The following is a 21,334-nucleotide window of genomic DNA, read 5'->3' as shown; positions in this document are numbered from 1 at the left end:
CAGATGAAAAAGCGCGAAATGAATATTGTGAATAGTATTTTAGGGTGTAAATTTCCAGATTCCATATCAGTGCTTCTTTTCTAAATTCAAATACCGATCTTTCAGAAATTGTAACAGCTATTTTCATTATCGAATAATAAATTATATTTTAAATTGGCAGTATTTTAGGAAGGGTTTGAAGTTCACACAAAATATAAGCAGTTGAGAAATTTATATTCAGAACTGTCAAGAAATAATTTAGAAAAAACTACAAAAATAGCGTGATCTCGAATATCAAGTGAAGAGAGATTCCAACATGAAACTTAATAATTTAACAGAATGTATTTTGAGTAATTTGCAAAATATTTTTTGCATTAGTTTCACATAAATAATCATTTCAAAATAAATTAATTCAGACATATGACAACATTTTAAAATGTAATAAAAGGAATACCAACAAATTTTCTAATAATTAACACTGGTCTTATTGTTGTTTGCATTTGGGATCCTTTTCGTTGTCCTTGGAATCTTTGCTTTCTCCTTCAATTTCATCATCCTCCTCATCATCATCATCTTCTTCCTCTTCAAAATCTTCTTCTTCATCTTCAATTCCTAGGGAAAAAGTTTTTTATTAAATTAACTTGATGATTGTTGAATGAATAAAATAAAACACTCCGTCAGATCTGTTTGCCTCAATTTTTCATAATTCTGATCACGCTATGAATACATGTGTGTTTTGTCTTTTCAGCTGATTCACTCCATTGCGATTCACTTAATCCAGTTCATTTCTGATTTTTTCATAACTGGTTTGAATTATTCGAGTTATCATTTATTTTTTTTTTGAATATTTGATAACATTTCTCAAAAATGTATATTATGAGGAAGCTAATAAATAAGACAATATTTTTATATTGCCCAAAAACCTATACGGTTTTTAGTCTTACCTTCGCCAGTGAAGTATAGAACAGCCCTAGGAATGATACGCTCTCTGATATAATGACCGATTTCAAAATCAGTCGTCAAGATCTGGTGAATTTCATCGTCAACTTCATCCTCCTTACTATCTTCGGGAACAACTGGAGGAGCGAAGAAGTTGAAGAATGAGTCATTGGCGACAGTTTTCTGAACTGTTCGTACTACACCGCGGTTCTTATGCTTCTGTTTCTTCCTGATGGTTTTCACAGTAACATTCTTGCCCTAGTTAAAAAAAAATTAATAGATCAGAAAGTTCTATCAATATGTATATTGATTATAAACTGATAATCCTTTGATTTCATCATACCTTATTCCAGTCGATTTCACAACCTGTACACTTGGTAATTTCTGGACCCTCAAATTCAAAAGGCTCATCTTTGTCAGGAAGACATTTCAAGAAATATTTTTTCTGAAGAACAGAATTGTTGAAATACTCATTTGGGGAGAAGAAAAAGTCTAAAGTGAAGGTCTGAAAAAAATAATTGAACATAATTCACAAATTTAAAACAACCTCCTATATATTACTTATAAAAACATAATTACATTCAAGTTGTTACCGTGAAAAATATTAAATATATTCCAAAATTGTAACATCCTGAATGTAATGAAATAAAACAGATGAGATGAATCATCATATTTAGTTAATTTAAGAAATAAGCTCCACCCACCATAGGTTCTATTTCACATGTGGTTTTGATATCAATTAAATGCTTCAATATTGGTTCATCATGAGGTTGTACCATTTCAGCCAAGATTCTGCAATTCTTGAATATGGTCAACCAAAAGTCAGGAATGCCTTTTACATCAGCACCTTCATCTTTATTATCAATTGAAGCTTTTTCTTTCATATCGGATGAAATGTTTTCTTCATCATCTGATTGCCATTCACACTCTTCTTCAGTTGGTTCATGCTTGCCAGTTACAATTTTTTCTCGCTTCAGGTATAGCGGAACGTATAAATTATGATACTTGCATTCAAGGGCATGAACTTCTTTAAAAAACTCAACTTCCAAATTTGTATATTCCAACTGAAGTCTTTTGAGTGCCTTGATTCGACGTTTGACAGACGCTGGAAGGCTCGCTAATAATTCTTCCAATTGTTGAGTATGAAGCGTCGACATTATATTTGGAAATGTAATCATATTACGAATCTCTTCATCTTCCAATGATTCAATTTCATCTGCATGATCTCCAGCCTGCTCGTTTTCAGTTGCCATTGTTTATATACCTACAATTACGAATTCAATAGTGGAGAACAAAATTTATACGGAATATAATAATTTCATCTAAATTCTAAATGAAAAAAAAATCATCTGAACTTTTGTTTCAATGAACACGTGTAACATTTGAACAATAAAATGCGTCTAATTTTGACGTTAAGATTAACATAAAAATCCGATTGTTCTTATTCTAATTGGGATTAGTTAAAAACCCAACATTAAAAGTTAACATACGAAGTTTAAAATTTTACGTACCAAGTCGGGGACAAAGGAGTTGTTCAGAGAGCACTACGAAAACGTGATCTATCTTATAAGAGCAACTGCCAGAAAAGGAATTTTACCGGTATTCGTCAAAAAAAACTTCACTTCCTTCGATTGTCCGAATGTCAGTGTTGCCATCTTCAGAATTTGCTTCGCGAAATATGATTATAATAAAAAGTTTTTTACAATTGTTTTATGAGTCTAATAATATTTCAGATTGCAAATATTAAAACGTAAAATTTGTATTAGTTAACGTCTATTTTGTCTCGTTAAATCATCAATGAATTTCCAAGATTCAATTAATTCAATATTATTCTTTATTAGTTGAATGAATGATACTCCATTATCTCATATTTGTCTTCCTTAAAGGATTTGAACCTAACGCATTTTTTTAAATTTTCTTAATGTTTTATTGACGTTTAAGAGATTCGGTGAGTTTTACACAACCTCACTTTAATGAATGACGTTAAAAACCAACTAACTGAAAACAAATAATAGTTTTTAGAGAACTATATTCAAACTATTTTTCCATTAATACTCATGATTTATTGAAATGAAAATGAGACCATCTATTTATATTTTCGTCTTCTATTCAGTATTTTATTTAACTGTTGGAAAAAAGTTTAAAGAAAATGAAAAACCAGAATGGGCCAAAAAGGATATAAGGGACTTCACTGATGTAGATATGGAAAGACTATTGGATCAGTGGGATGAAGATGAAGAACCTCTTCCTGAAGATGAGTTACCTGAACACTTAAGACCGCCACCTCAAGTTGATTTCTCAAAATTTGATGCAAGTAATCCAGAAGCAGTGGTCAGTATCTTTATGAAATCTCAAAGTTTTAGTTATATAGATCTGTTCAATATTTGCAAATGATCATCTGACTGGATTGGAATATCAGTTTTTGCATATTATAAGTGGAGATGGTAAATTTTTTTTATATATAATGACAGTGGTAAACCATTTTCAGCTTCAAGCATCGAAAAAGGGAAGAACTCTCATGACTTTTGTTCAAGTTTCAAGTGCTCTATCTAGAGATGAAACTGAAGAGGTGACTAAATTGTGGCAGTCCAGCCTTTGGAACAACCACATTCAAGCTGAAAGATACCTTGTAGATGATAACAGAGCTATATTCCTCTTTAAAGATGGATCTCAAGCATGGACTGCAAAAGAATATCTTTTAGAACAAGAAAAATGTGAAAGCATTACCATAGAAAATAAAGTATATCCTGGAAAATATAGTAAAACAGCTAAAGAGGAGTTGTAATGAGATTGGAAGTGTAAACTTATGATAATTATTCATTGTTGTTTATTGTAAATACTTTGAGTTCCATTAATTCTTGAGAATTAAGTATTATTCCTATATAAGGTGTCTGGTACTTTACCATTTTGAATGTAAGAAGGAAAATTATAAAAAGCCTGAATATTTATTCATTAAATCATTTTTGGTGAATCTAAGAAATTTTCCTCCAATGACATATAATATAGTTAGTAAATATTAGTTTTAGAATATCAACAAATAAATACAAATAAGGATAACTTGTGAAAGGGGTATTAATTCTAGGTCTATTTTGGTACAATTTATTTTTCTGAATAAAAGTTTTGAACTGAAATATAGGTCGCTTTTTTTTTCCTAGAATTTTCAGTTTATGGGATTCACATTTTGATAATGCTGATGATGAGTAACTATGAATGATAATTATATTACCTGCAAATAAAACTTGGATGACATCTAATTCTTCGCTCCTTAAACAGTCTCCAAGAAGTCATCAACATTGATTCTAGAGAAACCTTCTGAGTTCCGCTCCAGGCTGTTTTTTGCAAGGATCCATAATCCGTTTAAATGAGTTTTTCGATTTTAAATTTCTATCAATTTACAGATTCACTAATGAATTCATTATTCGACTAATCGCTAATATATTATGTATACGAGGAATAGAAGGTTATGGTTCTTTCTGTTCAACGATTTTGACGTATAGCCGGGGATTCCCCACATTCCGCTCTAGCAGCAACGAATATTTCTACAAATCTGTTACTCTAGTATAAATAAATTGACTAGATAGCTGGACAGGCAGCTTATGTATACAGTGACTATATATACTACTTAGTATATAGTCACTGTACTTTATATGTACACGGTGGGCAAATAAAGCGAGGTAAGCGGCTATATTTCATCGTAGAGACTTGCAGTAAAAAATTTTACCACTAAAGTGTACAAGAAAACACACTGAAAATTGTTTTGAAGTTCATAACCTCTTCCGCGTAATAGTTAACGTCAAGTAGAAAAATGAATTTTACTCGAAAATGTTTCATATGAAGTTGAAAAAAAAATATCATCACTGTAATCCTTGGAAAATTCTCTATCTTTTCGAATTGTTATTATCAATTTTACGACATCAAATAAGGGTAGGTGAAAGGGAGAAATCTGACTGATTGAAATGCCTGTAACTTCAGTTTGGCAAAACATTTTTGAGCAAATTAGATCTCGTCTGAAAGATAATATCTTGTTGATTGAGGACAAAATATGCTCATGATAAATTTGTTTTTGCTGGTTTCGATAGGGGGCGCTAAGTCAGAAGTTCATTGTTTTGTTCATTTTACTTCGAAATTTCAAATGTAATGACAGGATTTTTCTCAACAGAAATTCAATCAAATTTGCATGAAAAAAGAGTTCGCAAAGCGATAGTTTCAGGCGTTCTGAAGTTATGGTCGAAAGAAGAAATTCTTCAACTGGATGCACTGCGAAAAACCGAATTGTGTCGTAGTTCTGACAGAAACAGAAATCCCATCAAATAATTTGTATGAAAAAACCAAAAGGTCGCAAAGCGATAGCTTCAGGCGTTTTGAAATTGCTTGTTGCGTCACTCCAAATGATCCTGCCAATTATTGTTGCGTTTGACACGAGTCTTGATCAAGTAAAATGCCTCCAATTCTGCTTCTTCTCTTCCACGGCCATGCCGTTCTTGAAGCGTTGAAACCACCCTCGGCACGTTCTTTCACTAATAGCGTCTTCACCATAGATAGGTATTTGAGAGCATTCGATGAGCCTCAGCAGCAGATTTCTCCATATTAAAGCAGAAAATTATACATCCCGAGGGGGAGCTCACCTCCCTCTGCCCACCACTCTCTACGGCCCTGCATTGATACTGATAATACTGTACTGATACTGTATAGCAATAGTACTGTCAAATATTGTCCATTTTCGTTGTTTTTATTTATAGACAACTGGTGCGATGAGGACAGGTGGGGGTGTGTTATGATGTGTAATTGAATGAAAGGACCATAGAGTATTGGATATTATCCCCTATATTGCACATTTGCATCTTCAGAATTATTTAAGTTTTCAATAATACCTATATATATAGGTATCCGTAAAAAATGTTATTTCTCAAGTAAATGTTCACAATTAGATTGAGAATAATTTTCAATGAATTTAAGTCTTAATTACCTGAATTGAATTAATTAGGTTACTTACAAACCATAATCTTACTGATTTTTTTCAATGGAATTTTCATATTTCTAATAAAAGTCGAATAGTTTAGGCTAATCTATTTTTTTCCACTTGGCGAGTTTTGAAGTTACCTATTCTTTATTTTTTGTCGCACGACTGCACGAGTATCATGATCAGCGCAGAGATTTAATTCGAAAACAAATATTTCTCATATAGTCACATTGATAATGGAAAGATATTTCAGAAAAGTAAGTCATCAACATTTGAGAGAATAGGGAATATAATTACAGATAACCAGAATACAGTAGATACTAAGATATGAGATAAGAAAATGATCTTTTAATATAAGCGAGTGGGGAATTCAAACTTTGTAATTCCCACTTTATTGTATTGGAATTGATCAAACCATTAATGATATGACCTGAAAGAACATTTAGTCATTCTTCAGTTATACCAAAATAAACAAACAATTAGACATTGTTTTTATCAGTGCATTACTGGTGTTTTTAGATGCATACATGCACATGGAAATAAACTTATGTATAATATCAAGCAAATTAATCTTGGTGAGTGTTTTATGATGAATCGAATCTGTCTTTTTTCTCTTTGTATTTGTAATATCGAATCTATATTTTCGATATCGAGTCTTTTTTATTACGACTAATAGATATGTATTTTTCATGTAAATTTAACATATAGTTTTCAAAGCAGGGCGTTTTCGAAATAATTCACTAACACCTATACGAATTATTCAATGATTAAAACAATTTTTCATACATGTTTTTATGTATCGATTGCAGTACCTACCTACTCAACGTGATTTTTTTATTATTTCTGTCGATGGAAAACGGTTGCCTTCAAGAAGGTGTAGTACCTAATTTAAGTTTCCGAAAGAGTGCAAAGTCGACAGGTGACGTATCAGGGAAATGCGTTTGAGAGTGTCTTACAAAAATTTTCAATTTTTTTGGGCAGCAATTTTTACTTAATCTTGGTGCAAAATCTTGTAACTAACAAATTGGGGAGATGTAGGTAAACTACATCACAGATGCCGCTAACTACGCTTGAGTATAGAGTAAAGTTGTGCCAACTTAGATATTAAAAATTTGAATTTGAAATATTTTACGTGTGATTTTATCCTTTTACTTCACTTTTCTTTGGAGTCACTTTTTAATTGTTCAAAACAAGAAAACGTTAGTTCCGGTTCCACAAGAAGGGCACTTCTTATCTATTTTATTACGTTCTAGCATTAAAAATTCCAATACAATACCAATTACAAGATGATAACCTTCCATTTTGGTCTAGTAACTTGATTGCATTTTTGACAGCTTTTCCTAAATTGTATTGCACATTAGTTCATGACTGATATGGGTCCTATGACCCATGATATGAATTTTGTTGCAGAACAACTTTCAATGCTAAATATTTCCATCGTTTTATAATGAGTTGAAATGGTTGATTTTGCGTTTTCGATCGAACATACGTTTGATATTTGGTTCTGAAGATTTCAGTAATGTTTATTGTCTTTCAAAAGCTAAATGATTTGTTGAATTTGATCAATTGGTTTTGGTTTTAAGCCTTTGAAGTTCATAGATCGAGTTCTTGATTGTGGATGATGTAATGCCGTATAACAACCTATTTTGTACAAAAATTTAATGAGAAATGCTTTTATAGTTGCTGAGGAAATTTTACTGCATATGCAATTGGACGGATTCCAAAAGTTGAAATGTGATAATGAGATTCATTTTTTCCTTGATTAGTTTGTTATTGGATCTGAATCCAATGTTGTTATCGACTTTGCATTTCAGATTTTTATGGTACTACTTACTATACCGGACTTGTCAGTTGAATATCCATACTTATTCTCGTCAACATCAACGGTATCACCGATATGTAAATCCCGGAAATTTCACTTTTGCGTATATTCAATTCTGAAAAAACTATATTTTGAATGTGATCATCTTTCGCTTGAACTAAGGATACATACTAAATTACATTAACATTGCAGAAATTGAGACTTGTAGAAATATGTGGAGAAACACGTACCGCATCAGACATACAGACAGACAAATTTGTTCAGAAAGATCTGAAATGATTAAATCGGAGACCAAAAATTTTTCTCATCCCAAGAGTTCTGACAATGCTTTCTCTATCTTCGGTAGGCTCGAAATCAATAATTATACACAATTAACTACTAATTAAAATTATATAAAATAATAACTAGAAAACTCACTCTTTTACGACTCATCTAGATTTGTATTTCATCAAAAAGAATTCGTTTAAATATGAATCCAAAGTGGGCCAATGTTTCAGATGGTGTAGATTTATTTTTTCTTCAAACTTCATTTTAGGAGATTCAAAGTTATCACTTTTCTAAGCACAATTAAAAATCGATATTTTCAAATTATTTGCACTATTTCAGAGAACTCCGTACTATCTGAACAAAATTTAACTACTAGTCGAATTGGTTTGGTATTGGTATGCAAACCGAAACTAGTGGGGAGAGGTAAAACTTTTGCGAAAGGGCCTGTCTGTTTCTGGGAAAAAAAACCTTATCAGTAGGTACCTGTTGTACTTCGAACAAAATGATTTACAACTTTTTCGGGTTGTTTTAACACCCTACCGACAAGTTTATTCTACTTGAGACAAGTTAGAGACACTTTTGAACGACCCTATGGATCGTTATTTATTTATCAAATGGTATGGAAAAATTAGGTTTGAACTCGATGTTATTCGTTCAAAGATCAAAAGGATATTATATTAACACTTCACTCAATAAGTCAATAACCACACTGGTCCTAAAAAGTGACTATGTTAATCAGCGTTATCATATTCAAGAGTGATACACGTACTCCAATGCGCCTCTAACTTTTTAATTCCTTTTCTGTACGAAGATTCGTCTTCTTAATAGAAAAAAGTCTGAATAACACTTATGAGGCCGTTACTTTGCTTGCACAGTATTTTTCCCATCAGAAAACAGCGTTTTATCATTTATCAATATAAGAAACTCGTTTCATCCATTTTTCGAACAATAACAAATGTAGTCACCTAAACTTCAATATCTTGATCCAGACTTAATTCTATGTTATGAAATTATTATTATAAATCATAATTCATATATTACATACAACAGTTCTGTTGTCTCATCATAAATGACGAGCGCTTTGAAGCTCCCGAGTGCTTCCATCATGATTTTTAAGTTACCAAATCCAAAAATTACACCTGACCACAAAGCTCATCTGAAACCTATCCCATTTTTATCTCACTCAATACGATCATTGTCCATTATAGAATGACCCATTCAAATCTTTGATCTTTTATGTTCTCTTTCTGTTGTAGTAGAGTGAATCACTTTCGAAGAGAATGAAAATTAATCAATTGACTGCAATTTGGCTTGGAGAGTATACGACAGATGAACCTGTAGAGCTCTATATGCCACTTTAATTTAGTGCCTATTTATCCTCATCTGGTGATGTTACTGTGATCACGTTCATGTTAAAATTGTCGTAGGAAAAACATTCAAGCAGTAAGTATTTTTTTTATTGTGCGTTATGTCCGATATCTTGAATTTTCAGCTTTTAAAAGCTGCTTAAAATACGCACTGACGCTAGGTAGGAATCTTTTGCGTTTTTGTATAGTTGTTGAACAAATTTCACTAATTGAGTTAAAGAATACGATGATTTCATGATTATGAATTATAAGGTTTTCCGAAAACGTTATTCTATGTTTCAATTGTGATGTTTTGTTCGTTGTCAAATTTATCTAATTCAATAGATCTATGAAATATCTGTGTTCACCAATTTAAATGTTTTATCACAGACAACAATTGTTGCCTTTGGTTACATGCTGAAGTATAATGTCTCATTAAATCTACTTCTTCTTCTTTAACCACGATAGTGGCTTCTATGGGTCCGCTCGAGCATGTACAGATCTCTATTTAATCTTTATTTGCGCACAGAACTTGATGAAATATCCAGAAAAATCTTATTTTTTCCGATGAAGGAGCTTTGAAATTATTGAATGACTTATTTTTCAAATGTTCAAATCTCAAATGTACTCTGAAAATGTCAAATCAAACAGACAGACAGACAAACATAATTCCAAGCTATGAGTTGAAATGATCTATTACAAAATTTAATGATGATAGTGATTTATCCTGGGAAACTCAGAATAGTTTGATTTTTCTCAAATATATTACGTGTTTAAAGATAAATGTGCGATAACAGTGATTTCAAAGGCAACACCAGGTACAGCATTACTATTATTTTATCTCATGGTGAGTGATTACTAGAGTTGATTGAGAGATAATATTTTTGGATTAGTTGACAGGATTATTTTCTTACAGAGATAATGATAATTTCGATAATGAGTGTAGTGTCAATATAATAGTAGAATGATACCCACCTATGTTTATTTGATTATGAGCTAAGATTTCTCCCGAATTTGTACTTTTATATGAATATAGATAGTATTTTAGTTTCCTCAATGGCGGAATTTATTTCTTCGTGGTTAACTGCCAAAATTTCATAATGATTTTTTTCCAATAAGAGGTTTCCATGTTTATTACTCTAAGGAGGTTTCATTTTTAATAGCGCACTATCTGAGCAACTGTCATTTAAACTACGACATTAATAAAAACGAAAATAAATGTTCAACAACGTATTGAAATTGTTAAAATTCAGTATAAAAAAGGTGAAAATTTTGTAGTCATAGTTCACAAAACTAAAGCACTTTTGGGTCGTTGTGAAGCAATAGTAAAATTGATGGAAAAATTTGATCTTTTGGGACAAGTTAGTGATGTGCAGAATCGAAACCGCATGCGTTCATTCTTAAACAAGTTTCTAGCTTTATTTTATTGATTAATAAGACGTCACTTTGAAATGTAATATGAGATTGATGAACATAATAATTCATAAAAGCATATTAAAATCAGATCTATATTGAATCATAGAATATAATAACATCATTCTACTTATTTGAGGTAACAGAAGATGAGATACTAACCACGGTGAAGAAGATGAAGAATAAGACCTCTTGTGGTTATGATGACATCCCTTTGAACTTAATCAAAAGGAATGTTACAAGACTGTTGAAACCCATTCATTTCATTATTAATAGAATCTTTAAAAGTGCCATATTTCCAGATGCTCTTAAGTTCACTCTTGTTAAGCCATGTCATAAAAAAGGTGATCTGGATGAATTTACAAACTACCGACCAATCAGCCTCATAACATCGTTTGATAAAATAGTAGAGAAAATTCTAGCAAATCGACTTCTGGACTTCTTTCGGAAATTCAAGGTACTGAGTAACAGACAACAAGGATTCACAAGAGGTAAAAATACTGAGACAGCTATGTTTGAGTTTTTGCAAATGATAGTTTCGGCACTCGACAATGATGAGATACCGGCAGGTCTCTTTGTTGATTTCTCAAAGGCCTTTAATACTGTGGACCACAATATACTCATAAAAAAGCTGGAATTAAATGGAATTAGAGGACACCGCTTAAACTACTTGAAAGTTACCTGAAGAATCGTAGACAAGTTGTGAATTTATATGAAAATGGGGAAAGAATTTTATCTTCTGAAAAAGAAATTATTAGGGGAGTCCCACAGGGTACTATTCTTTTTATTGTGTACATAGATGACCTACCGGATGATATCCAGAATGAAATACCAACCATGATAAAGAAATATGAAATAATGTCAGAAGAAGTTTCGCATTCCGTTGAAGAAATGAGAAATGCATGTCCGATGGTTCAGGACCAATCTGAAGTTAGTATTAACATCTACTTGTATGCAGATGATACCAATATCCTCATAACTTCCCAAAATGTTGATTTAGTCACCTATAATCTGAAAGAAACAATGTCAAAAGTTGCAGTCTGGTGTGATATGAGCGATCTCAAATTAAATACGAAAAAAACCAACGTTATGTATTTCTGCAGCACAAGATCGAACACAATTTTTCCAATGAATATCAACATCAGTGACACGGAAGTTGAAATAAGCTCAAATGTAAAGTTCTTAGGAATCACAATTGATAGGAATCTCAACTGGAGATCTCATTGTGAACAACTAATTTCTAGATTGAACTCTGTATGTTATACATTGAGGGCTGTAGGGAACCAAGTCAGCAATAATATTATCAAGACCATTTATTACGCCAACTTCCAGTCATTACTTACATATGGGATAATTTTTTGGGGCTCCAGTTCACAAGCTGAACAAGTTTTTATAACACAGAAGCTAGCAATCAGGACCATGTTCAATATGAAATTTCGAACATCTTGCAGAGGAACTTTTACAAGAAACAATATTCTCACTGTACCAGGACTATATATTTACAGAAGCCTATTTTTCTTTCGAAAATATATCAACTATTTTCAAAGATTTAAAAATCAGAATAACACAAGAAGAATGAATGAGTACTTTTTCCCATGTCATAAATTAACGCTAACTGAAAGGAGCACGACTTATATGTACATTACATTATATAACTTTTTACCTAAGAGTATCAGGAATTTGACAGAATATAACACGTTTCGTAAAAGAATTTATGCCCTTATTACTAATTCAGAACCTTATGACTTACAAGAATTCAAGGAAGCATGCCAAAGATCTCATTAACTTTCAAATCAATATTTAAATCTGTTTGACTTATTTTCATTTTGTTGTCATGTAGATGATAATTCTGAAATAAATATTTTTGTTGTTGTTGTTGTTTAACGTTTTCTGAAAACCTTATAATTTAGAAGATGATTGTTGTTGGTTTATTCTTTATTCAATTATTGCTAACCGAGTAATGTTTCTTTATGGTTCGGCGTCATTGTTTTTTTTGGAAATGTTTTTCTAATCTCTGAATTCGTCGTCAAGTGTGAAAGATGAATATTTTATGTTTCTCATTCCCATTTAAATTTAAATTTTTCTGTCTCATATGGACATTCAATTTTTAAATCGTAATTTATTGTGGGAAGATAGGTTTTTCATTCTTTCTTAGTAGAAACGAGTTCAAACTGTCACATACCGCCTAATCAACTTTAATTAATTCAATTGACTGTGACTACTTCGCCCAACAAGTATGAAAGAAAATAATGCTAAGATTGCACTTCACACTCCGTTAATGTTGGGAATTCATAAACCTTCAAAAAATAACATTTTTTTAAATCTTTCATTGAAATACATAATTTAAAATGAAAAGAAAATTTGAGGAAATTGTTTCAGAAAGAATTTGCATTATAAAACACATGATTGAAAAAATAACGGAAAGTTTAAATGCCTTTATACTTTCCATTTCTCATAAGAATTTTATTGATGAGAACATAAATGAATTTTATAGTGAAACCATAAGTAACTTCGAAATATTTATCGTTATCATTATCGATATTTACTTTCAACTCTCTCTGATGCTTTACTCGTATTTATTATTTTGTTTAAATTCATTCTTGAGTATTTTTTTGTCGATTTTTTTCAAGTAAACTGAATGCTGAAGTTAAGTTATCAAATAATTCTTTCCGTTTCAGAGATGCATGTATTTCCCATTCTATTGGTTTTAATAGCTATAATCCAAATTGGAAGAAGTGCAGATTGTAAAAAAGAAATAAAATGCCAAATAAGCAGAGTTTTTGGAATGCGTGCTGCAGACTGTTCGAATAGGGTTTTTAGAAGTTTTCCACAATGTTTAAGAGCGGATATTGAGGTAAGCTGAGTCATTTTTGTTTCGAGTCATCTCAAACATTTTCAGTTCAAAAGAAGAAATTATTGGGATCCCGTGATGTAGGTATTCCTTTTTTCTACTAGAATTTGACTTTCCTCAGATTCACAGATCTTGCTGACTTTTATATTAGTTCAAACTACTTTGAGAATTCATTTGAACAAATAATTTAGAAAAGCACTGATGTGAAGTCATAAGCTTCAGTACCTACGCTTCTTCACATTCGAATTTATGTATTCATTATTTTTTATTATTTTTCAAATATTCAATCGAAATTTTTATTTTTTGAAAACGGGATAGACAGTGAACAGAGGTTCTGGGAGGGTAGGAATCTCCAAAGAAACGTTATGGAAATGGTGAATTCAAAGCACTTTTGCTCTTGAAAATGTAAAGATTGATGACGATATTCCCAAAAACAATTCAAAGAATTTAATAATATTTCTAATTTAAATAACAATTTTGGATATCTGAATAAAACTAGTTCGCCATCAATAAAAATCATATGAAATCATTTCTAACCTAACATACACTATTATCTGTTAGTTTAGGTTGGGAATGATTTTTATTGATGGCAAATCATAAAAAATCTAACCTAACCTAACTAACATAACCTATTATCTGTTAGCTTAGGTTAGGAATGATTTTTAAAGATGGCAAACTTGTTCGTATGCAGATTTCGGCGATTTTTCGTAAAATTATAAAAAAAAATATAAATGCTAGTTTGCCAGCATTAAAAACCATCAAGAATCATTCTAAAATGCCCATTTTCAATGAAAAATAAATTAAAAAATGAAAAATACGAGGGGGCGATTTTGTAAACATTTACTAAATATTTGAATAATTCTTTTCATTGATGAATTCAAGAAATTTAAAAAAGAAACGGTGAAAAAAAAAGTAGTTACAAAATGGCGAATGTGCGTAGGGAAATATATAATTGCTGATTCTACTCTTAAATTCTGGAATCTAAGAAAATTACCTCCAAAACGTTGGTTTTCATATAGAATTGAGAGAATAATACATTATCCAAATCATCCAGTTGTTTTATTTTGGTCATAGTTATGGATGATAACCAGACACATGATTTTGAGTAACTCTACAAGCAAAAGTAGCTATTCGCTTTAGAAATTTTTCCTCAGTAGTGATAGTAAATAAAAACTGTTTTTTAATCTCGAATCTGAAATTTTTTCATCTCATTTTTTTTCAGGTTATTGATCTCGCCATGAACCGTATCAGAAGGTTGCGATATTCTGATCTGAAAAGATATCGCCACCTCAAAGCTCTCTATCTACAAGACAATCTTTTGAGCACGATTGCCGCAGATACGTTTGATGGTCTGGATGACTTAACCGGATTAGATTTGTCGGGTGCTGTTACAATCAAGATTCCAGAAAATATTTTCCATCTCCCATCTCTTCAAACCCTTTATTTGAGCAACCAATTGTTTACTAACATTGTCGAAGCTATTGAGAAGACCAAACCGATAACTAGTCCGTTAGCTCATCTGGATTTGAGCTATTCAGAATTGGAACGTTTGCCGAATATGGGGGTATTACCGACTTTGTTGAAATATAATGTTTCTGGTAGGTTTATGTCATAAATCGATTTCTAACAGGCCAATTGAAAAGTCCCCGGTCTACAATAGTAAAACACAATTTTTTGGCGAGATTCGATTTTATTATTCAACATAGTTGCCTTCGAGGGCGATACAGTGATTTGAGCGATCTTTCAACTTTTCGATACCATTTTTGTAGTACGATTTGTCTTTCGCTTCAAAATAGACCTCAGTTTCGGTTTCAGTTAGATTACTTCTTCATTTCGCGCTAGCATTCTTTTGAGGTCTGAGAACAGGAAAAAAGTCGCTGGGGTCCAGATCTGGCGAATACGGTGGATGCAGAAGCAATTCGAAGCCCAATTCATGCAATTTTGCTATTGTTTTCATTGATTTGTGACACGACGCATTGTCTTGATGAAACAGCACCTTTTTTCTTCAAATGGGGCCGTTTTTGACGATTTCATCCTTTAAACGATCCAATAACGCTACATAATGATCGCTCTTGATATTCTGGCCCTTTTGGAGGTAATCAATGAATATTATACCTTGCACATCCCAGAATACTCATGCCATACCCTTACCAGCTCACTTTGTGTTTTTCCTCGCTCTGGATTCAGGTTTACTGCACTTAAACAGCTTCAAACACTGCTCAGTATCATTAACACGTTGTTGCTTTTGATCGATTGTGAGCTCGCGCGGCATCCATTTTGCATACAGTTTTCTCATGTACAAATATTCGTGAATGATATGATGTACACGTTCAGATGATATCTTCACAATGTCTGCTATCTCGATCAATTTCACTTTACGGTACCTAATTCAAAATTATTTTGTGAACTTTTTTGATTTTTTTCGTCGGTGACAGCCTCTTTTGTGCGTCCACTGCGTTCGCCGTCAATTCAACACGTTTAAAGTAACATACCAATCAATGATGGTTGATTTTCCTGGTGCAGACCCCGGAAACTCTTCATCAAGTCAAGAATTTGCTTCAACTGTATTTTTTTCCTTCAAAAAGCAATATTTTGTCACTACACGGAATTTATTTTTTTTCCACCTTCTTTCCAATAACAAAAGTAGCTACACTCACAACGCAATATCTCACAAACTAATGGCCGGACTGCTGTCAAATTTTGACACGTATCGTTTGAAGGTTGGTACTAACTAAAAATCATATGGATTTAATACTAGAACCGCCATCAGTGCATCAGACCGGGTACTTTTCAATTGGCCTAATATGTATCGGGTGTCTGAAATTCGTTGTCTTGGATTTTACTCTATTTAGAAATTTTTATGCGAAGATATCCACTTTTATTTTGCGCAATGAAAATCACTGAATAATTCGAGTAGCCTACTGCCTATTCTATAATTTATGAATAGGTTATATAGTTTTTTCGATGAATTAAGGCTATTTAATGCTGATATACTTTTAATGACAATTTTTTTCAGGTAATAATCTAACTGAACTGAGGGTTGAACATTTTTCGGGCCTATGTGGCCTCAACTATCTAATAAATCAAAATATCAATTTGAGTTTGTCGAATCCATGTGACTGTTGGAGTGTCAATAACTGGTTAAAAAATAAAGTTACAGATTTTACACCATTCGACTGTCAATTGAAAGAAAACTGTAAGTATTCAATAAAGGTTTCTTTCTGATGAAAAAAAACGAGTATATTTTGAGAAACTCAATGGATGTTTATTTCATTGCATGCCATTAACTATGGAAAACGATAACAGCCCAATGGTCGCCACGACTATGGTTCCTTTCATGAAATTTCCCATAACCAATTCGCACATTTGCAGCTGTATGTCCTCGATAACTTCACGAATTCCATTTTTAAGGTCTTGAATCGATTGTGGATCATTGGCATAGACCTTATTTTTCATGTGAAAAAAAACCTAAGTGTGTTAAATCACAAGATCTCGGAGGACAATTAGGTTCACCACTTCTTGTCATTGTTTTGTTCCTTGTCAGGCACATAGCGCCGTCTTGTTGAAAATAATTGTAGTACCCGTCAGTATATTCCATAAAAAAATCATTAACAATGATTCCGGATTATTTTTAGAGATTGCAAGAACCCAATCAACGAGGATACGCTCCCAACAACTCAAATTTTTCCATCAGTTTCACTATTGCCGACCGAAATGGTGCTTCACAAATACTCAAAATTGTTTTTGTAGTGTGAACTGTGAACATTTTTGTAGTGAATTTTAACAATTGCACTGTGTTAGTGTGTTGTTGAAGCGTGTATTGTTCTATTTTTAGTAATGTCGTAGTTTTTACTTGTCAAATATAGCTGCTCAGATAGAGTTATATTTAAAATGGAACATTTCATTGGAAACCCCTTTTGTATATTGAATCCGTGAAAAGGATAACAATGTGAAACACTTGCATGAAAGTCTAGAGTTGCAATAAGTGCCTGCTATCTCTCATTTCCAAAAAAAACTTTCGAAATTTTCTTTTTCTTAAACTCCTGAACATTTTTCCATTGTACAAAATCCAAAAATCGAATTAGAAATTCCCTCAGAGTAATAAACAGAGATAGAGGCAGCATATGTCATTTTTAGTAAGCAAATTGTGTCCCCAACATAAACTATCAAATTTGACATGAAGCGCGCGGAAATGAAAACATATCAGTGATACGATATTTCACTCAATTCTACAGTTTCTCCACAAAGAAAACACTTCTTATGTCCCATAGTGAATCAACGTTTCATATTAACTAAAAATATATTGGAATAAATACCTCAATATATCAGAAATTCAGAAAACAAACTTCAAGCGCGCCAAACGACTTGTAACAACGGATGACACTAGGAGACCAACACTTGCCAAACCTTGGATTTCAGCAGGTAGCTACAGAAATTAATAAATATTCTGCTTATTATAAATTCGACAATTAGGAAAAATATTGGATTCCAAATTTTCGAATTTGCATATTCAATCGGAAATCTCTCAAATAAATATATTTTATTCAATATAATATACATTCATAATAATATAGTGAAATTGTGGATTTGAAAATATATCACAATCCGACAACGTAATCTAACCATGTTGGGGACATGTAAAAATTGCGTATAATCCCTCTATCTATGTTTATTACTCTATGGTTTACACTAAGTGAATTTTGATAAGTGAAATTCATTGATGCGCAGATAAAACCGATTGAGCTCCGGCTCAAGAACCCTCACACCGCAATTACTCAGCGAAGCTTCTACATTATAGGCGCAATTCCCTCGCGAAATTATTTCGCGCCTAGTCACAAGTGTAAACGCAGAATTAATGTATTCTGTGATATAATAAATCATATCAAAATTCATAATCTTTTAATGAATACCCACTATGAATTTGAGCCTCTCATTCTAAAAGATGTTTTCTTTCAGTATGTGAAAGCGTTCCTTTCAACATTTCGGACATAGTAACTCATCAAGATTGTCGGATAAAGCTGAAGGAGATTTCAACAAGAACGTTCATGAGGAAGGTTCTTCTCCCCGCTGCAATAGCTTTCATTATTATCCTAGTGTGCGTAGTATGCTATTGTAGAAGAAGAAGACGCCTGAACAAACCACCCCAATATAGAATTCCAGCAGAAGAAGAAAGTGTAAACAGTTTTCCTCTGAAGAAGTTTGAGAACAGCTAACTGTATGAATGTAGACGAATGTAGACTATTGCGTGAAATTTTTTTATTTTGCCACTTTTTTCCGGTTTGAGCACAACGTATCGATCACTTTTGTATGAAAGAAACATTTACAATTTCAGAAGAAGAGTGTGTTGCGTTCTTTTGGTGCTGAGTCCTATGTGAAAATGTTACTAGATGATAGAGATATGTCGAAATGCTTCTTACAATTGTACACGAATTGGTTGACATTTTTAGGATGAAATTTAGATATCTTAAGGTACATATCGTTATTCTCAATAATTAAGTTCCAAACGCAATATTTTGTTGAGTATTATTAATTATGAATGAATGAACTGAAAGAAGGCTAGTGAAATAAAATGTACTTTAGACACTTAAGAAAGAAATAGACAGTTTTTATTAATTTTTCTGCAAAAAATTGAATATCATCCTTTCGTAATATTTTCAATTCAGAGATCAAATATTTAGCCTTGTGGAAAATTATCATTCAAATATTCCTAAATTTATCGATCATAATTTGATATTAGTATGAACTGATATTTTCACAAAGTATTTTCGCATATCTATTATTTAACAGTTTTTAGATTCTGCTATGACTATTGTTGTTTTTATTGTTATTCTTGTTGACGTAATTCAAGTGTCAGGTGGCACAGATTTTTTTTTGAAAATTGTACAAATTTTCTATTGATCTCGAAAATTTTTATGTTATATAATTTAATACTAATTATAAAAATTATCTTCAAGAGTATCAGCTAAACATTTGTACAAATACATGAGTGAGGTTGTATTTGTAGACTAGACATTTTAATTTATATTTTTTATATGTAACAATAAAATTTATGACATTCAGTTTTACAATTGTCTTCTGCAGCAGATTTCACCTAATTTCCTTCATAAATAATAATCTTTTCGGAACATGGTAAGTTTTATTCATTTTTCCGGATTTTCATCTTTTTGTTCAAGGTTCTATTGTGGAGCATAGGCGTAGACCTTATATTTCAAGTGACCCAAAGAAAAAGGTCTAAAGGTATTAAATCACAAGATCTCGGTGGCCAATTATAAATTACAATGCCAGGAAACTTTTCTTGCAATATTACGATTGTTTCCTTGGTTGTGTGACGCGTAGCACCGTCAACCGACAATTCAGCTTATTAACGTAGCCTCCGAGGTGAAAATGGACCTCATCACTAAAGATAATTTTTCTATGAAGATCCAGAATTTCAAAATCCCTAAGAGCGAACACCGCACCATTTTACTGCACAGTTCAAAACAAAATTAGACATATTTCTTCTTAAAAATCACCAATTTGTACGAGGTTTTCACATGATTTCTTTACACAATAATCAACATTGTAGTATTTCAATATTTTCAACTTGCGAATGAAAAAATATATAGTAATTATGGTAACTTTTCGTTTTTCGCAAAAAAAAATTAAGATAGGGTCTTCCTACAAAGCACTGATGTATTTTGAAAATATTCGTAAAAAAATTCTATAAAAATCATTACAAAAGAGGCAAAATATTTTCTGAATATTCATAAATATACTCCTGAAGAACTTCCTTTCGACGAAAGTTGAATGTTGAATCTATTGTAATATTCCTAACTTCTGCTGCTGATTCAATCGTTCTCTGGCAACACTGCTTATTTTTTTTTGTACCTCATCCTCTGCGGAAATATTGGCAGATCATGACAATGTCATGTGGTGGTGACTGGTGAACCCTCTTAAGAAAGAAGTTTTTACTCAAAATACGGTGTAATGCCTTTTCTGGAATGCCTAATTCCCAAGATCGACAAGGAATCTACCATCCTGGGTTTTGTCAACATCACGGGTTACAGCAGTAATATCCTCCGTTGATCTTGAACGACGCACACGGTTTGGAATCTTCACATCACTCACTTGTTCCAACAGCTCAAAATATTCCACCAGTTTCACAATTGCCAGCCGAGAAGGGTATCCACTTAACCCAGAAGTGCTTTAGTTTTGGGAACTGTGACTGCAAAATTTTTACTATTTTGTAGTGATTTCAATACGTTGTTGAAGCATGTATTGTTCCAATTTCAAGTAATGATGTAGTTTTTCTTGTCAATTTCAACAGATGACAGATTCAAAAGTGTAAGCTGCCCAGATAGACGGATATTATAAATGGAACCTCTTATTGTATAACCCTTTATGTATTGTTACGATGATACTGTAGATCTACAATATTTTTTCAGCAAAATGGCCCTTGGTTCAAACCCCGCCAATCTCTAGTCGTTGAAATTGTTTTGCATTGATAATTACATTTTTTTTCATCACGTGCCAAGATATTTTGCATTAAAGCATTAAATAATAAACCATAGTTGAAAATTTGCCTTATTTTAGTATAAGTGCATCATAACTTTGATAACAATGCTGGAAATCAATTTCACATCTGAATAATGTCCCTCCCAATTGTTCAAAAGTTTTTTCGAAATTTTCCTAGGATGATGAACTAGAATTGATACCAGAAAAATCCAGAAAATCTCATTATAGGGGATATGACAAATTATCTTCTATTCTGAATGAAT

General features: G+C 32.1%; 3 protein-coding genes across 6 annotated transcripts; 2 read left to right on the top strand and 1 right to left on the bottom strand.

Annotated features, from left to right (window-relative positions):
• Positions 1–194: 194 nt before the first annotated feature.
• Positions 195–2,586, bottom strand: LOC123684209 (nucleosome assembly protein 1-like 1). The gene is made up of 5 exons (XM_045623379.1): positions 2,430–2,586; positions 1,623–2,182; positions 1,262–1,423; positions 924–1,176; positions 195–591 (listed from the first exon to the last, which is right to left on the bottom strand). Exons 2-5 carry the CDS (start codon positions 2,169–2,171, stop codon positions 464–466), a joined length of 1,092 nt encoding a protein of 363 aa, XP_045479335.1. The 5' UTR covers positions 2,172–2,182; positions 2,430–2,586; the 3' UTR covers positions 195–463.
• Positions 2,587–2,843: 257 nt separating this feature from the next.
• LOC123684210 (LDLR chaperone boca) lies at positions 2,844–3,889 on the top strand. The gene is made up of 2 exons (XM_045623380.1): positions 2,844–3,249; positions 3,407–3,889. The coding sequence occupies exons 1-2, from the start codon at positions 2,989–2,991 to the stop codon at positions 3,701–3,703; spliced, it is 558 nt and encodes a 185-aa protein (XP_045479336.1). The 5' UTR covers positions 2,844–2,988; the 3' UTR covers positions 3,704–3,889.
• Positions 3,890–6,006: 2,117 nt separating this feature from the next.
• LOC123684416 (leucine-rich repeat-containing G-protein coupled receptor 6) lies at positions 6,007–19,636 on the top strand. Of its 4 annotated transcripts, none has more exons than XM_045623669.1 (6): positions 6,007–6,135; positions 9,224–9,410; positions 13,405–13,580; positions 14,800–15,175; positions 16,594–16,773; positions 18,534–19,636. In XM_045623669.1, exons 3-6 carry the CDS (start codon positions 13,407–13,409, stop codon positions 18,788–18,790), a joined length of 987 nt encoding a protein of 328 aa, XP_045479625.1. In that variant the 5' UTR covers positions 6,007–6,135; positions 9,224–9,410; positions 13,405–13,406; the 3' UTR covers positions 18,791–19,636. The 4 variants fall into 4 exon arrangements, with proteins under 4 accessions (XP_045479625.1, XP_045479623.1, XP_045479626.1 ...); XM_045623670.1 differs by lacking the exon at positions 6,007–6,135 and adding an exon at positions 6,197–6,453 and having other exon boundaries at positions 9,227–9,410; XM_045623668.1 differs by lacking the exon at positions 6,007–6,135 and adding an exon at positions 6,197–6,453.
• The last annotated feature ends 1,698 nt before the right edge of the window (positions 19,637–21,334 follow it).

This window comes from Harmonia axyridis, chromosome 7 (genome assembly GCF_914767665.1).
Source record: "Harmonia axyridis chromosome 7, icHarAxyr1.1, whole genome shotgun sequence".
NCBI lineage: Eukaryota > Metazoa > Arthropoda > Insecta > Coleoptera > Coccinellidae > Harmonia > Harmonia axyridis.
The sequence above is the reverse complement of the archived record's forward strand: the minus strand, read 5'-3'. Positions and strand labels throughout refer to the sequence as shown.